The 18,503-nt window shown below is 46.9% G+C and overlaps 2 protein-coding genes across 3 annotated transcripts in view; both read right to left on the reverse strand.

Moving 5' to 3' along the window:
* Positions 1 to 10,626: 10,626 nt before the first annotated feature.
* On the reverse strand, positions 10,627 to 18,255 carry LDHAL6B (lactate dehydrogenase A like 6B). 2 transcript variants are annotated; one of them, XM_045058290.1, is made up of 3 exons: positions 16,553 to 18,255; positions 14,388 to 14,561; positions 10,627 to 11,151 (listed from the first exon to the last, which is right to left on the reverse strand). In XM_045058290.1, the coding sequence occupies exon 1, from the start codon at positions 18,192 to 18,194 to the stop codon at positions 17,049 to 17,051; it is 1,146 nt and encodes a 381-aa protein (XP_044914225.1). In that variant the 5' UTR covers positions 18,195 to 18,255; the 3' UTR covers positions 10,627 to 11,151; positions 14,388 to 14,561; positions 16,553 to 17,048. The 2 variants fall into 2 exon arrangements, with proteins under 2 accessions (XP_044914225.1, XP_044914223.1); XM_045058288.1 differs by lacking the exon at positions 14,388 to 14,561.
* TMEM242 (transmembrane protein 242) overlaps positions 10,627 to 18,503 on the reverse strand; it is a 29,708-nt gene continuing 21,831 nt past the window's right edge. The window contains exon 4 of the mRNA XM_003986667.6: positions 10,627 to 11,151. Coding sequence (XP_003986716.1) covers positions 11,053 to 11,151 — 99 coding nt within the window. The 3' untranslated portion in view covers positions 10,627 to 11,052. The remainder of the gene's footprint in view (positions 11,152 to 18,503) is intronic.

The following is an 18,503-nucleotide window of genomic DNA, read 5'->3' on the forward strand; positions in this document are numbered from 1 at the left end:
TATAATTTATACTCTGTCAGCTCCTCAAAAGGATTTGAGGCAGCATCCAATGAAAGACATGCGGTTCAACAAGGTTGCTAAAACTGGGAATAGAAAATTGAAAACTTCAAGCGGGAGGAGGAGGAAGCCAAGGTGATGGAATTACTGAGCTGAAGTGTAGCGAGCTCTCTGGTAGCCACAGCAAGGAGGGAAACACAAGCTTGTGTATGTTTCATTATCTGAGTAAAGAAAATAAAGTCCCAAGCCGCGCGTCAGTTCTCCAAGGGACATCAGCGCATCTCCGGTACTGTTTACTTGGTGGCAGTTACAAGGGCCTCGGAGGAAAGGGCCCTCAGGGTCCAGCGCTCACAGCTGGAGGCTGGAGGGGTGGGGACAAGCAGGACACGGTGCACAGGAGGGCCCGGGTTCTGGGTGGGGCACGGGGGTTGCGCGAGGCAACCAGACCCACCCGGAGCACCCTCCAGGCCCATCTTCTCCCGAGAGGCCTGCCCTGCAGGTGTTCACAGCCCTGGGCCCTAGCGGGGTGCCGGGGGACACCTGGACTGCAGGCTGGGGGTCCACGCATGCGTGCAGGCAAGGCCCTTGCACTGCAGGGTGCAGCCAGGCTGTGGGAACAGATGGGGCCAGCTCCCTGGCCCTGCACTGTGGGCACCTGGGCGCCTCCGGGGAGCCTGAGAATTCTGCCTTTGAGACCAGTGTCCAGGCTGCTGTGAGGCTGTGTATGCCAAGCAAGGAGACTAAATGTATTTCACTTACCGACTCTTTAGTTTGACCTCTGCTTTGGAGGCTACCTGTGCCGAGGCACTGAGGCATGGGGCCCCGGGGGGCCTGGGGAACACTGGCCTCTGTTGCCGCTCTGCCCCGGGGCCTGTGGCTGCACTCCTTGCAAGCTGAAATTGTCTTCCCCTCCCCGTCGCTGCGGTGGCCAGTGGAGAGGGGGCTTTGCAAGTCAGATGTGCAGTCAAGAGATGTGTGACCTTGGCAGGTTATTTCTCCTGGCTTGAGTCCCAGCCTGTGACCTTGGGGGAACAGTTCCGGTCCCTCCCAAGGCCCCAGTTTCCGGTCTCCTGGGGCGCTTGGGAGACTAAATGAGCTTATGTGCAAGCACGGCTTCAGGACAGTTCCGAACATACAGTAAATGCCATGCAAGTGCCACGTTCTTCTTCTTATTACTTGGATCAGTGGCTGTTCCTCCCAAGTGGGTCTCATCTGATTCCCCCTTCCTGTGGGACCCTGGAGTCCGGGGCTCAGCGGCCAGAAACAGGGGCCTCTGGTGATGGCAGGACCCGACCCCCCACCTTCCCTGAGCTGTGCTCTTTGCGGTTCAGACGCCTTACCTGAGAGAGGATATGGGCTGCCGCTCAGGTACAGCTCGGCCATGCGTTCTCTTCTCTCTTTTAAAAAGAGCAAAGTTAGTGCCAATGGGACCTATTAACACGCAGTTCTCCACCCACACCTTGCCCGGCCCCAACCCCAGGGCTCAGCCGTGCCTCTGGTCATTGGCGCCTCCTGCTGGCCGCTTGAGGCAGGTGCCTCACCAATGCTGGCCTCAGTCCGCTGCCAGTCCGTTCTCCAGTCAAAATACCCTCTGCCTCCTGAAGGAAGGACTCTAATCATGGTTGTGTCCTCACCCAACCCCCACCACCCACTTAATAGTTGTGCTTTAAGAAAGTGAACAAACGAATGAATGAATGAATGAAATGCCCATTTCCTAAGTCACAAGCTCAGACAACTCATAGACTTCCCATCGCTGCTTAGAGGCAAAACCCAAACTTACCCACCAGCCTAGGACTTCGATAAACTGACTCACCTCCCTGCCTCACCATCCCAGCACCGCTGACCCAGCCTGGGCTCGTGCCTCCTGCAAGCCTGCCTCTCCTGCCCTTTCCAGGGCGTTCCTTCCGACAAGGTCTGTGCGGAAGGACTCTCGTCCGCACTGTCCCTTCCCCTTGGGGCTATTATCCCCATCTGGGCTAGTTGCCATTTACCGTGACCTCGTCTCTTTTCTCCGTTATGCTGTAAACAATTGGGGACCGAGACGGGTCAGCCACTTCCGAGCGCTCACTGCTCATTTCAAAATGACTTCCTGCGTGTGTCTGGGGGTCTGTGTCGTCTCTAACACGTCTGGTGTCTGTGTGCCTGGGGGAGGATCCTGCCACGCTGCCAGGGGGTGCAAATCAAAGGTGGCGGGTGTGTGTGTGTGTGTGTGTGTGTGCAGAGCCTGGGTGTGGAGGGCGGCAGCGGGTGAAGGCAGAATCAGGAGGGGGGAGCCACAGCTTTCGCAGGAGCTCGAGAAGGTGGTCTGTGGTAGCCAGTGAAGGGTTGGCCCAGACGCTCTCCTGTGACACTTCTTGTCCTCAGCACTATCATCAGGGACAGAGAGAGGGACACAGGTAGAGACAGAGACAGAGTGGGGCCCTGGTTCTCACCGTGGTGCCTGGACCAGCAGGTTGGCCTCCCCTGGGACTTGACTGAAATGCAAATTCTCGGGCCTCGCCTGGACCACTGGATTGGAGGCTGTGGGGTCACCTGTGTTTTCACAAGTGCTCCGAATGAGGTTTGAGAACCGTGAGTCCAGACAGGGTTAATGAAGGTGCGCAAAGCCCTCCTTTTCCCAGTCCGAGTCTTTCCCTGCTCCTCCTTTAAAATAGTTTTTAATGTTTATTTATTTCCGAGAGACAGAGAGAGACAGAGTGTGAGCAGGGCAGGGGCAGCGAGAGAGGGAGACGCAGAATCCGAAGCAGGCTCCAGGCTCTGAGCTGTCAGCACAGAGCCCGACGCGGGGCTCGAACCCACAATCTGTGAGATCATGACCAGCGCCGAAGTCGGATGCTTAAGCCACTGAGCCACCCAGGAGCCCCTCCCTGCTCCCCCTGTAGCTGCCCAGCGGTCCCTGATCAGGGGCATGCCAGGGAGGAGCACGGACTGTCCCCTGATGGTGCCTGGCTCACCAGCAGGTGTGGCCTCTGGAGCCCAGGCCAGAGAGGGCTCCCACCTGCTAGGTGACCCGTGAAAGGTGGGGAAGATCTGCAAGCCCAAGCTCTGGGAGGAGCCTGCGGGACGGGGTGAATGGGAGTGTGCTGCAGGAGGAGCCCGGGGGTGTTATTCAGTATCAGATCAAGTGCGCCCATAACACTGGCTGGGGCTCTCACGGGCTGGCTGCTTCGTTGGGCACATACATTTAATCCTCCCCATGACATGACGATGCGGGAGTTCTTCTTGCACCCATTTTAGAGATAAACACCCTGGGCTTCCATGGGTCATTTGCCCAAAGTCATCCCAGCTGTAAGTGGAGGGGCTGGGCTTGGGGTTAAGTTTGGGAGGGTGGAGGAGGGTTGGAGGAGGCTTCAAGAGTGGGCTCAGGCAGGGGAGGACCCAGGTGAAGGGACCCAGATCTCCCGTCACGCCAACCAGCTGCTCCAGGAAACCCCTTTCGGGGAGGACTGCCTGGCTATCTGGGTGCTGTGTGATTGTGAAGAATTTTTAAATGTTCATAAAGGCATTTGCCATAAAAGTTTTAACTGCAGAGAAAACACTTAGTGGCCTATCACAGTACTGAATAGACTCTTAGTAACTCACTGTGAACAAGGACAAGGTTTGGGAAGTGACTCCCCAGGGCCGGGAAGGATGCTGCTAGCTGAGGAATGGGCACTGGGCACAGCTCACGGGCCACACGGGGGATCCCAGAATGCAAGCGTCCAAAGAGGCTTGCAAAACCACTCATCGACTGGCTCTTGTTCAGAAAGAAAAGAAAGGCAAATTTGACCTGCCAATACGCTGCTCACCTGAGTCTCCTTTTGGAGAGCGAGGGCTGGGCTTGGGGTAGGATCCACCCAAGTGACCCCTGGAGACAACGTGAACAGGTTTGCACAGGGGGTGGTGTAGGACACTTGGAGAAACATAAGAAGTCATCAAAAACCCAAGGATTGTGACACCACCCCCCCCACACCGGCCTTGACCTTCTGCCGGTTAAGGGGTTGGTAAGACTTCCGCCAGGTTGGGGTAAGCGTTCCTCTGCTTATGAATGGGACCACACGCATGTCTTGCTTTCGGACGTGTTCATGGAGGAGGTGGAAGACAGAAGGAGGTGGAGAAAGTCCGGGTGGGCCAGAAGACGGGTCGGGAGGGAGGTGTGGCCTCACCTTCGGGCGACTGCGGAATAAAACAGAAGGGGAAATGGAGGGGACAGGGGCAGTCCCGGGCCACCTGCGTGCCCCTCATCAGGGCCAGCAAAGCTCGTACCAAACCTTGTGTTTAGCAGGAGTTCACCCAAAGTTACCAAGGGGTTCCAGGAATGTTTTCTGGGGCAGACCAAACAGGCGCAGGCACTCGGCTACCCGTCTCCCGCCGCTGCACTTACCTCGGGAACTGATCACTCATCTTACGACTGGGGACACCTCTTTTTGGGGAAGGCGTCGGCCTTCTGGCCTGCCCTGTCACTAACCGCCACTGAGTATGACCGCTGACCGGACTGGGGTGATGTAGCTCTTGGGCCAGCAAACAGCTACCACGAGAGGGTGATTTTGAAGTTTGGAGCCACAGAGAATAGTCACTGCACCCGGTCAGGACGGCTCAGGGCCTGTTGAGACCCTCAGCCTGCCGCATATTTGAGAGAGCGGGTTTTTAATTTTAGTTCTTAAAGCCCAGGCACGGAGTGTGGCATCACACGTTGATACAGGAAGGGATGATGTTAACCTGCCCGCCCGAACTTTTCTAATAACTCCCACGGCCTCCCGGCAGGCACAACCCAAGAAAACCAGCTAACCCGAGGGCTTGTCATGCTGGGTAATTAATGTGTGATGGCACTCAGCTCAGAATGATTTAGTGACTAGCGAAAAAGTAAGATGTAACGCGGAAGCTTACATCAAAGGGACAAATTGGGTAGATTAGGCAGAATTATTGGACTACTTTCTGGGGCATATTAGGTTCACAGGGGAGCGGATGGTGGGTTGGTTCCTGTCTCATTTCTTCGGTGAACAAGTCCATGCCCAGGTGACCCCGGCCACGGTGATTCTGTGTGGTCTCCCCACTCCCGGGTACTCTGAGTGAAACTTCAGCACCGGGTGTCTGGCTACGAAAGAAAACTCTCCACTCCGAGGTGAAAGAGGCCCCTTATTTCTAGATGCTGTTGCTAGAGAGTGAAGTTTCCAAAACGAAGTGAGAAGTGCCAGAGATGATTTTCCGAGATCTTTTGTTTTCAGAGGATGCTCCCCCATCCAGAGGTCTCTGGGGGCCTGACCAGGTTCTACAAAGCAAGATTGCCACCTTCTCCCCGCCAGACACAGGGTCATCCCGAGTAATACTTGTTCGTATGGCTCTTAATCTTATCTGTTTCTTATCTGCTCAGTACGTCAGAGTTGGTGAGTACATTAGGATCTTGCTTTTAGTTTTTAGTTAAAAAATTGTTTAATTTTTATTTCAGAGAGACAGTGTGAGTGGGGGAGATGGGAGAGAGAGGGAGAGAGAGGATCTTAAGCAGGTTCCACGCTCAGCATGGAGCCCAACGTGGGTCCTGATCCCACGACCCCGGCACCATGACTTGAGCTGAAATCAAGAGCAGGATGTTCAACTGAGTCACCCAGGCGCCCCAATTTTTAACTGTTGGACCATCTGGTCATAAGACTGGGAGTTAGAAACCCCTGCAAGGGCCCAGGACCTGACTCAAAAACTAATTTTTCATCATCCTGATGGGATTTTTATTTTCTTGAGTTTTGGTGGCTGAGGTCAGTGTGGTCAGCATGGATGAGAAGGCAAATGTCAGCTTCAGCAGGAGCTGGAGGTGTGGTCTTAGACGCATGGACCCTCTTCCCAGTGAGGAAGTCCCTCCCTCCCCCCTCCTCTTTTCTTCCTTCCTCCTCTCTACCCCTTTCCCTTCCCTCCCCACCTCCTTCCGATGCACATAGTCCTGAACCTGAAGAGTCCACGCAAGGAGGAGCGCCCGCTTCTGGGTCGGGGAGGCAGGTGTCAAGGTCTCATCTGACCTGTTTTTGTTTTTTGTTTTTTTTTTTTACAACGTTTATTTATTTTTGGGACAGAGAGACAGAGCATGAACGGGGGAGGGGCAGAGAGAGAGGGAGACACAGAATCGGAAACAGGCTCCAGGCTCTGAGCCACCAGCCCAGAGCCTGACGCGGGGCTCGAACTCACGGACCGCGAGATCATGACCTGGCTGAAGTCGGACGCTTAACCGACTGCGCCACCCAGGCGCCCCACATCTGACCTGTTTTTAACCTAGTCCTTTACTCTCTGCTCCTTTGGTAATATTTGGAATACCGAGAAGTTAAAGCAAATGGATTCCTGTGGAGAATATGGATTCCACCCCCAACTCATTGTTAGTAGACATATCAGAGATGTTGAATTTGGACAGTTCCCACGGGAACATCTTTGGTCGTGAGAGATATTTGGAAAGACACAGGGAAAACTGCTGTGCAAGAGGATTTGTTGAGTCAGAGCCCCATCTTGCAGGCTGAAGTGCCATCGACCTCCAACTCTGGAGAAGCCTGAATAAGGTCCAGGGGCCCTACGTCCATGCATTCTCGACTGCCGGGGTGGAGCCTCCCTCCTCACTTACTGTGGTGCATAAAAAAGTCTTGCTCTTAAACAAGGAGTTGGTAGCCTTGCTGTTGTACTGTTTCCACAGATACTTTACTACAATCTTCTGTAATAAGCATCTATGAGGAAGGTCAGGGCTGGCCCACGAGCCAGCTCAGGGCAGAGGGTTTCCTCAATCACTCTCACCTTTTGCCAACAGGTCTTGTTTTAGCTTTGCATGAGATTTACTATGCTAGAATTTTCTTAGCTTTGTAACCTCTATCCCAACTAAAGGATCTCTAAGTAGCTGTGGCCACTGTGGACTGAAGGGAGCTGGAAGGACAGGTGAAGGTGGCAGTGGTCAGGGTCCACCCTGGTAACCCTCCAAGTTTTCCAGGTGAGGATGTCTACCACTGGGGCTTTGCTCAGAGGGATTTGGCCCCTAGAACAGGGACGATTGGAGAAGACAACCGGTAGCAATAAAATAAAAATAAACACATTCTCATCACCCGGGTTGGCAGAGCAAAGGGACTCCACAGAGTTTGACACAACTCAGTAAGGACTTTCTGAGCAAATCCAAGCTTTCTTTTATACTCACTTCTGTCCACTTGTTCCTTTCAGACAACGGGCCCACGCTTGCTGGAGACCCAAGTCCACGGTCAGTCACCTGGACGTGTCTGGTGGATATCATCTGTCAGGCTGCAGACCTGGGCCCCCACGCTAAGCCCGAGACATCAGGCAGGGGCAGTGCGGAGATGGATTTTGCAGCGTTTTCAGACGAGCAGGTAGTAGGTGTTTCGTAAATGTGCTAAGCTTCTGCAGTCTGCCTGATTGAGCTTCTTAAGAAAGTCGGTTAAGAATGGCCTTTATCCTTCTGTCACTGAGAGCACTCAGACGATCTCTAGCCTGCTTTCACTATTGTTTTGTTTTCTTTTCTGAGTTAAGGGATCATGCCTCACCAATGTAAGAAATACAAATTAGGTTCTGAATCACTTCGCTACGACTTGCGCAGAAGAGTTGAACTCTGTGCGCTTCTTGGTGACTGCTATTCTCATTTTCTCCCAAACCGAGTTATCTTCCATCAGGCAAAATTTGCTAACGGTCTCACTCATTATCACAGATTAATGTCACTGCTTGCGAGAGATGCTTACTTTCCTCTTATATAAGCACAGCCTTTGATAATTAATTCTGATAACACCAGTATAGAGACCTGAATACTTGACATATTATTCGATGACTCTTGGCAGAAAGGAAGACTATCTCACTCGAATGTGATAAAATACTATAAAAATCTGCATTTTACTACCTTTCGTAAGGAATTTAACTATTTGAGAAATAATTTTACATTTTACCTGGCTGATTTTAATTTATACTTAACTATTTGCTTTTTTTTTTTTTTTTTAAAGAAGATACATGAAAATAGGTGGCAATATACAACATTCTCCATGAACCAAACTTAGGAGAGATTAAATTTTGCCCCAAGTGAAATAGCTAAATTCAGTGGATTTTAATTACTTTTGTCCCTATGGGCTTCTTTTTTTTTTTTTTTTTTTAATTTCTTATATTTTCCCCTTAGGTTGCATGATTAATTTGCAAGCTGAGTCCCATACTGTCCATGAAACTAAGCAGAACATAGGACAGGCGAGGTGATTAGATGCCACCTTTTGACTGAGCACTGAGAAAGGTTTTAGCCAACATCAGCCTGTGTCACTGCTACGGAATGAGGGTCACCTGCGGTCACGCCTCAGCTCTGCGGGGGCCTGGAGGTGGCCGACTCAAGCTCTGGATCATTAGAATCCCTGTTTCGTGTAGACATAGGCTGGTAGGCGTCATGTGAGGCAGTTCCCATTTTTTTTCATTCTGGGGTTGTTTGGAAATCGTATTTTCTTGACTCTGAAAATAACAGCTGCCCATGGATACATTTTTACAGGGCAGCAATAACTTAGCAGAATACATTTTTTTCTCTTGAATGAATCCCGAGGCCTTGGAAGTCGCCCCTCCCTGCCCACTACATTTTCTCTACATTGCTTTCTCTAATAGCTCGTTCGGTGCTGAGATTCTAAACGTAAAGCTTACACTCAACCAGCGTAAGCAACGTTCTTATGGAAAGCCGCCTGAATGTTGGCTCACACGTGAAATGGAAATGGCTTGTGTTATCCATCCTTTAAAAAATTTCTAGTGCTCAGCCTCCATGAAATGGATTGCTTATGGGGAGATAATGTCTGTTCTATTCCTTTTTAAGTCTGTGAAAAATGTCATCCTGGTTAATAGGGTGATTAAAACTCTTTATGCTCCAGGAGATAAATGTGATTATGTTTGTCATACTCTACCCAAGATAAAGACAGCAAAGAAGGCAAACTTGAAATTCCATAACACTTCCTCTCTTCCATATCCAGGAACATTCAGAACTCAATACACAGATGGTACTTCACATAAAGAATAACATTATCTGTTAAACATTTTTCCTTTCCATTAACCAATTTAACAATATGCCTCTGGTATAAAAGGAATAGACAAATGACTAAATCTTCTGAAATCTGAGTCCTGACTGTAGAAAAATACCACGTCAGTCATATTGCTTGTTTTCCTTTTAACTTTCATCTTTGTTACTTCACTTCTGCTTTTAAAATGCAACTGGGAGTCTGTCCCCATCAACTTTCCCTCTGTGGGTGATTCACGATCGTTCTTATGGGAGCCCCCTTGCCATCCCTCAAGGACAACAGACGTATATGAAAAGGGTAAACAGAAGTCTGTATCCAAACATTCATGCCTTGAGGCCTCCCACAAGCCAGACCCTGTGGGAATGGGGCCCACCAAGCTCCTAGACACAGGCCATAATATCGACACAACCTGTTCCTTCATTTCGTTCAAAGACTAGAGATCTTTTCTTAGTTAAAAATGAAAGCCGAGTGAAAAGTTTTTGCTTCTCCACATACCCTGATAAATTCTGCAATCCCTTCCTTGTAGTCTTGAGATTTTTAACAGGTTACATATGAATCCCAGATGCTGCTTACACCTGTTTAATTAGTTAACAATATGGCAATTTTAACAGGGTAAGCTGGCCCAGAGAAAAATGTTACATTATGCACTTGACATTTCACTTAAAAATTTTCTTTAGAACTAAAAGGTTTCATTACAACAGAAAAAAAAAATTAAATATACTTTATTAAACCTGATTGCTAATTAGAGCCTAAGTAATTAGAAAGAAGTTGCACAACTGGTACCCAACCATATTTTTCTGGGTATACTGACATATGAAAGTACTTTTCTTTTTTCTTTTTTTTTTTTTAAGATTTCTTTTTTTTTATTTAAAAAAAATTTTTTTTTCAATATATGAAATTTATTGTCAAATTGGTTTCCATACAATACCCAGTGCCCATCCCAAAAGGTGCCCTCTTCAATACCCATCACCCACCCTCCCCTCCCTCCCACCCCCCATAAACCCTCAGTTTGTTCTCAGTTTTTAACAGTCTCTTATGCTTTGGCTCTCTCCCACTCTAACCTCTTTTTTTTTTTTTTACTTTTCTTTAAAGAATGTTAACTTCAAATAAAAATAATTGCGTGCAGACATTTTTCTCTGTTTTCTCAAAGAGATCATGGAGGACAGGAAAGGGCTGGGTGTGCATAGAAGAATTTACCAGTAGTTTCATCAGGGAGGCAGTACTGACTACTTAAATTTGAGACTCAATACTCAGGTAACTTTCTGGTTCAAAATAATTTGTTAAGGTAGGTGATAATTGGACTCTTTTTACATTGACAATTGAGGTAAAACAACAGTCAATGTTGAGGGACACAGAACCAACTTCTCAAAAAAGTACATTTTATATCCATGGTATCGTATTATTTTAGCATGACTACTTTTTCAAGTTCTCATGATCTGTTACTGGCTTCTTATCTATGCACAAGAATTTCCAGAGCCTTGAGACGAGCTCATCAGCGACTAATTAGCATGTGCAAAGCCAGGACAGCAAATTCAGGACAACAGAGCCACACCTGCTACCTGACAAACAGGGTTTACCTGTTAACCTGTTGCTCTGGAGTCGGCCTAATAGGAGTGAGCTTTCCAAGCCCTGAAAATCACATACAGACAAGAAACGCTGTTGAAACTCATTTAATTAGACACATTGAGGTACTAGTGTGGTTAGGAGTCTGTCTATAAAGATTTTCCATCATATGTTATTAGACATTTTTTTCAGGTACAAAACTTGGCTTCAGCTGTTATAAACAGATGTACTTCTCCTGGGATCTTCTCCACAGAGAGGTTATCCATATGATTATTTTTAAATAGTCTTCCCAATTTTGGGAAAACCTTAGGCACACGCATGCCCATGTGAATTTTAAAGTAAAGCGCACAGACTGGCGGCCTCCTCTGTGGACACTGAGCGCCTTCTATCCCATGAATTCAGTCAACAATGCACATGTTCCTGATGATAAATCAATCGAGGCCCCTTTGCTTCTGTGGCATCTCTGAAGCCACCCTTTCCAAAACAATCGTTTTAGACTTCCCTCACCATGCTTATCTCATTTGGATTTCAATGCTTCCTCCCACTCAAGAGTCGATTCGGAGTTCTTGGGGATTGCTGGAAATATTGATTGCATTTTGCTTCGAAAGTCTTTCATCTAAAAGGAGGAAAAAAAAAATCAGTTATCAAAATTAAAAGAGCCAAAGCAATTAGAGACAGACTCTGTTGCTGCTGGGATGATACTTCATCGCTTGTGGGTACCATAAAAAGTAAGACTGTGCTCCAGCTACCTTGAGAGGAAATGAGATACACCTCCGTTCTTCTTCCAAGTGGTAATCTATTGAGCCTTAAATAACATAAAACACCACTCTGAATCTGGAAGGCAACGTAATCTAGACTGTCAACCCTCCATGATATCTATTTCCTACCAGAAGAATGCTATGTTTTGTTGGCTTTTTCATATATAAAGATGCAGCTGAGAATGGAAGTTGTGTTTGTCTTAAACACACCGAGGCCATTCGTAGAAGCATTTTGGAGCTAGAGGGAAGAAGTAGAGAGAAGAAACTTAGTAAGGGTTAATAAAGAATGCATCAGTGGACGGCAGATAAATTAGAATGTTCTCATATGCCAAACGGCATTGAAAGCTCTGTGTAGAGGTTTTACCAACAGAGGTTGACTTGGAACCCGAGGGTTACAGCAGGGGCTGGAAGATCTTTAATAGGAGCGTCAACCTGGGGCACCTGGCTCCCCCTGTGGAGCACACCGTCCTAAGGGAGGACGGATCATCTTTGCATTAGATAGTGCTGGCTACGTACTTTTGATTCACGGTTTTAACCTGTCTGGTCCTGTCATGAAGATACTTCAGCACTACTGTGCAGCATTACAGTATTCTCGGCTGTATCCTGACTGTATTTCTCAAAGATACAGATCTCTTCAATCAGCTGTGCGAAGCACCTCAGACTCATCAACAACACCGAGACATTTCTTGGACTGGTTATGTTGGGAGTTGGCTAATATATTTTTCTTATATCGGTGCTTATTTATTTCACTTTATTTTGAAGCTGATTCCTTACTTTGTTTCTAAACTCAGCAAGTGCATCTTGCTCAGGACTTGTAAATTCCTAGGCATTCACTCCAATCACCGCAGCACAGCCTCTGCTGCCAGATAGATCTGTCTCTACTGGGGAAAACTCCTGTCTCTAAGCCGTAGTTTCCACATGTGTAGAAGGGAGATAACTGCCCGCTTATAGGGTTGTGAGGATTAAGTGAGATAATACACGTAAAGCACAGCACCTAACACATGGCAGCACTCAATATATATTGGCCATTGTCATTATGGCATCACCAAAGTATGTGCTGGATTCCAAGAACAAAGTTCATACGGACATAAATAATATGGTAGGTTGGCTAAAAGCATTACTTTATAGTTCTGTATCATTTTGGTTCAACTATTTTGACATTGGGGGATACGTATGGTTCTCCGTTATATGTAGTCTATAGGAGGTCCATGCCAACCATCTTTTAACATTTGGGTCCCAGACACCAGTCCTCATTACACACACATCCATGGCATGGGTATCTCTCCCTAGCCCCGTCTTCCATGCAACTCTTTGGTTTGTACTGTGACGAATCCTTCATAACACGTTGTCACCTAGATACAGTACTGGGGAGGGATTGGAAATGTAGCTCCAAATAGCAGTTCTCAAATAGTGTCATCATTTTGGTTGCCATAATCACAGGGAACTTCTATCTGCACTGGAGGAGGGGGGCAGATTCTAAGTATCTGGAATGGCCACAAAAATAATTGTTGCTTTGTCCAAAATACCAATATATAGCCCCACTGAGGCATCTTTTGCATAGACTTTCTCAGTTTCAAGACGTCTCTGGCCAGGGTCTGCTTGTGCTGCCTCTTCTTTCCCTTCACCTTTATGGCTGAACATCTGTTACAACTAAATCCAATGACAAGAGTTTTCAAATGGAGTGTCAGAGAGCGAGGACATGAAGAGGATCATATGCCATTCTGCCTTCTCAGTGATGTGGAACATGGTCAGTTGCTGAGAAGAAGGTAGGAAACGCAGATGTGGTCTGGGTAGGAGTAAAGGGTGGATGCTATTCAGCAAGGGGGGGTCATGTTGCCATTTTGTCTTCTTGGACTGATTTTTTTCTTTTCTTTCCTTATTTCCCAAGTATTGTATCATTCACCTGTCCCCAGAGTCATAAATGAGTTACTGACCCACTAGAAGAAATCGTATCTGAAAAAGAGCCAAAGAAGGATAGACAGACTTTGAAGAGGGGTAAAAGAAAGGAGGCAGATGGGATAAAGAACACCATTCGGGCCTCTTTAATTTTACAGCTGTAGAAGAGGAAACCCAGAGTCTACACTGAAGTTATAAAGAGGGCCTCATGTTACTCTAAACAATGGGGTTCCACAAATTTTTAAGCTTGTACTATTTATGTATATGGATAGGACATGAAAACCTTCAGGTTTTTTCCCCCCTGTATTAATTTCTGATATGCAGTTCAGAGGTGTTGGTGTTATCAGTGATACGCTATCCCGGGTCAACAGAACATTCTCCTGCTTAAAACTGTGCTTGAAAAAAGATTTAGGGGTTGAGTAAATTCAAGCAAATTTGATTATAAACCAATGAACTGAATTCCACAGTAACAATGACAGCTATCGGCACAAACCATCCCCTACCCTGTACCCCACAAGTTCAGTGAGGACGGGACAATGTTGGGAACTAGAGATCCAGTAACTCAGTTTTACTCTGAAGCATTTTCCAAGCTCTGAGCTCTTACCTGCTGTCTTCCTTTTCCCTCTTTCCTCTGACTGGGGAGAATTTTTCCCTGGCTATGGGTCCCAGGGCTACGCTTCTAATCAGGGCCACTGTGTACTACACAACTCCAGGCGCTGCCCTCCACAAAGACTAAGACAGGAATGGCACCCCCCCAAGGCAATGAGCCCACTGCGCAAGAACCTCATCCCTAAGTCCCACTGATTGTGTCCAACAGGGATGGGTTGTAATACCGTCAGAAAGTATTACTTTCTAAGGCAGCATGCCTTGAATACGGTGTCGTGACAATTGGGAAATGTATTACAAGTAATTTGTTACTAACATGGACATTCTGAAGACTGGGTATGATTGACTTTTTAGATGTTAGAATGGCTTCAAGATTATGTCTCTAATAATGTTACTCTCACTCACACTGCAATAGTTGTTTGAAGGGCCATATAGCCAGTAAGCCAGGAGAGAAACATGGGATACGGCTGCACATTTACCATGCATGTTTTGGCAGGGAAAAAACAACATGAAGGGTTTTGGTCTAATGCGTCGTGTGCTGAAAAACTCCTTAAAAGCCCAAGAGAGGTACCCAATTAGAGAAAACCCTTACCCTTAAGAATAGTATCTATTGTTAAAAAAATAAGCAGTTGTTGGAATTAATGTCTTTGCCACTGACTAGCTCATTTGGCTTCAGCTGCCTCTTGCAGGACTCCGGTACTGGAGGTAGAACGATGAAGGCGTTCTAGGACCGACAGTCATTTTGAAGAACCCGGAAATTCAGCTTCTTCATAACACAGAATAAGACAATAACCGTTACTTGAACAGGAATAATAATGGCTGCCGTATGAGATTACCTATGTGTCAGGCACTCTACCAAGCATCAGGCTACTATTTAGTCTTTACAATTCTTTGTGGCGGAAATGAGCACCGCCACTTCACATATGAGAAACCAGCAGTCAGAGAGGTTAACCCATCCATGGTGACATGCTTTCTAAGTACAACTGACTGAATGATGTCCAGGGCTCTTTCACCATAGCCGCTCTGATTCTGTGACCTGGAAAGACTTGGTACCTCTATAACCTCTAGTCACATGCCAGCTTTAACTAAGAATGACTCTAAAAGCACATGTACCTCTTACAATGGCTACCATTTTATTTAGAATGGTATGGCAGATTATTACTAATGTTCACTGATAGCCAGTAGTCATGTACTTCCAGATATGGGGGGGGGGGGTTATACTTCTCCACCCTCTTTAAGTCAGGTACCCACATGACTAGTTCTGACAAAAGAAATGTGCATCACTTCCAGGTTGAAGCATTTAATTGCAGGTGTTTCCAGGCCATTCTTACCTTTCCATAGAAATCATGGAAACCTGGGTTACTATGGCGGTGCCTTAAGATCAAAGCAATCTGAGGTACAAAGCCACCTGTGGAGGATGGCTCCCCTAGAGATTCAAGTAAACCCACAGTGGATTTAACGAGAGAAATAAACCTTGAGCCACACATTTGGAGACTGTTTTTCACTGTAGTTAACCCAGCCTACTCTGACTTGACATAGTGAAGAGAATTACAAAATAGACCTAAGGCGTGCTCTGATCCCCTTCAAAATTACATTAATCTTGGCTGAAACATGGCTGAATAAAAACTCAAGGGCTGGACAAAGGGGAAGAAGAACTCTGTGCAGTTAAGCTTAAAAAGCTCTTAGAATCGTCTGGAACCAAACCAACATTCTTCCCACTTTCAGAGCTCAGCACATCAATTAGTCCCATTACATGACACCGCTTCCTGGGTAGTCAGAACATTTCTAGATGTTTCCAATAAAATAGTATGGGAGCTCTGATCAGTATGGTAAAGGGTCATTTTTGGGGGTGGATTGCTGTCCTGTCTACCTGGTAAAATTCAACTAAGCAGGACCGGTTTTATTTAGAGAGGAGATGCTGGTAACTTTCCATCTTAATTAGTTTGGCTTCTGTCCATATGGATCCTGAAATATGTTTGAACATACCATATTATTTATTTAATACTCAATTGCATCAAGAAGGCTAACACGAATTTGAAAATCGGTCTCATTTTCTACGTTATTAGTACATCATTTAGGTAGAGGTCAGACAAGCGTCTTCACTTCCTCCTAAACCCTCACTGTATCACACATGCAGAAAGTCTAGAATCTATAGTAAAGTCAATTGATTTAGGAATAAAAAGTGAATGTGTAACTTTCTGAGAAATACAATCCCTGAAGCACTCATTAAAACAGCCAATTTTTATGACAGTGATTAACAACAGGGCACAATACAAAAGCAAAAGCTTTGTTAACGTGAAGTAAACCGAGCGAGAGGGATGCCCTCAGAGCATCTCAGGGCCACTCTGCTGATGAGACCTGGCCGAACAAGAACAACTTGTAACACGCTTCCCGGTTTAATGTGCAAACAGGTCAGGTTCTCAGAGGCAGTTCTAAAATAATTTCAGAGGCTTTATTTTTAGCGGCAACAAAATTTAGGAATGTCTCTCTGACAAATAAATGACAGTGACGCTTGCCACCTCTGTCAGGTCTCTTTCTAAAAGCTTTTTTCTATCTTTTTACACTTCATACTTTATGTTGCATTAAACGCTTTATAACTGCTACCACCCAGACCACTACTATTTTCCTATTTTAAACTAATGTTTCTGCTTCACTGCCGTCCATACACGAGCATGTGTGTACACGTGCACCCCCGTCTCCCAACACACAGGCCCTACTCGCAGCTCTCATTTTATAATGCCTTTTTTTAAGGCCCACCTGAAAGGTTGTCACAGGCGCACGAAGGCAGCTGATGGCTCCTTCACAGTACTTCTGTCTGTATATTTATTTTTACATTGTAGAGAAAGTCACAACTTCTTAAAAACAGTATATAAATGAACACAGTAGGTGTAAGCCAGCCAGAATGAAAAAATTAACATGTACTTAATGAAAATTATTTCTGTAACACAACAAACCTATATCCTTTATCCTTTTGGACCAAATAGCAACTCTCTCTCTGTCTGTGGCAAGTACTGGCACATCAGTGGTACAAAAACACCTTTGATGCAGTCACTTAGGAATTGTGTGTGGGGAAAAAAAATCATCCTGACATCTGTATGCTAAATAAAAAAGCCGGGGAATAAACAGATGAGTCACTGTACTTCCTTTCCTATTTCCAACTTCTAGCAATTTCAAGTTTATTAAAAAATTTGACATATACAACCCCACACCTACTATCTCTTCAATAACTTCTGAAAGATAGTTTCAAACAACTTTAAAGCTCAAGCTCCTTCTGAATTTCCCACAGTGTTTCTGCACTCTTCTTCAGACGGGCCTGTTCTTCAGGGGTCAGCGTCACCTTTACAAGGTCTGCAATACCATTCTCTCCCAAGACACATGGAACACTGAGGAATACTTCTTTGTTTATCCCATACAGACCCTTAATTATGGTGGAAACTGGATGCACTCTTCTAAGATTCCTCAAAATGCTTTCCGTTAAATCAGCCACAGATAAGCCAATGGCCCAATTAGTATAACCTTTCATTTTAATAATCTCATAGGCACTGGCAATTACATCTTTGTGGACATTTTTCCACTTCTCGGGATCTTTATCAGTTCCTATATCTGAACTCAAATCCTTCAGAGGGACACCAGCGATGTTCACTCCACTCCACACAGGGACACTGGAATCTCCATGCTCTCCAAGGACCCACCCATGACAGCTTTCAGAGTGAATACCAAGCTTTTGCCCAATCAAGAAACGGAAACGGGCAGTGTCCAGATTACAACCACTTCCAATAACACGGTTTTGGGGAAATCCACTCAATTTCCAGGCCACGTAAGTTAATATATCTACTGGATTGGAAACAACAATCAGTTTGCAGCGAGGGCTATACTGGATAATACTGGAAATCATTAACTTAAAGATGGCCACGTTGCGCTGGACTAAATTAAGCCGCGTTTCTCCTTTTTCCTGGCGTGCACCTGCTGTGATGACCACAAGGTTGGAGTTTGCAGTGACAAGGTAATCTTTGCTGGAGGCAATAGTCGGCATTTTCACGAACGGACTGCCATGTTGCAGATCCATGGTCTCACCCTTCAGTTTGTCTTCATCAACATCCACAAGGGCAAGTTCATCGGTCAAGCCCTTTAACAGGATGCTGATAGCACAGGCCATGCCAACCGATCCGGTTCCTATAATGGAGACTTTGTTGTGATGAACGGCCTCCTCGGAGGTGAAATTCTTGATAAGCTCACACTTGATGGTCGCCATCCTGGACACGAGGGTGACGGGCCAGGCGACCGGAAGGGAGATGCCTGCCGGCTGGCGGGGACACAGCGCCCCCCTCGGGCACAGGAAATTCACTCTCGCAGCCTCCACTCTCCGGCCGGCCCGCAGGACTCCCACAGACCAGTTCATGGCTATTCACTCACGAGGTGGAGGGAGAGAAAGGAAGAAAACTGCAGACAAGCTCTGTGACCTGAGGGCACAGAGCAGCAGGTGACCGTTAGACACCTCCCGCACCTGCTACTGCGGCGGCTCGAGGCCTTGGCGGTTGGAAGCCCTCCCCCCCCCCCCCCCCCCCGGTCCACTACTGCGACTGCGCGCGGCCGTGGCAGTTGGATGGCACCGCGTCCCCCCCCAACTACTTCGGCTGTGCGTGGCCGCGGCGTCGGAGGGCCCCGCAGCCCACTGCCGCAGCTGTGCCAGTGGGCAGGCTTGCGTGGC

This window comes from Felis catus, chromosome B2, assembly GCF_018350175.1.
Source record: "Felis catus isolate Fca126 chromosome B2, F.catus_Fca126_mat1.0, whole genome shotgun sequence".
Taxonomy (NCBI): domain Eukaryota; kingdom Metazoa; phylum Chordata; class Mammalia; order Carnivora; family Felidae; genus Felis; species Felis catus.

Coding starts and splice junctions, on each gene's coding strand:
- LDHAL6B (XM_045058288.1), bottom strand. CDS start 18,194: ATGAACTGGTCTGTGGGAGTCCTGCGGGCCGGCCGGAGAGTGGAGGCT.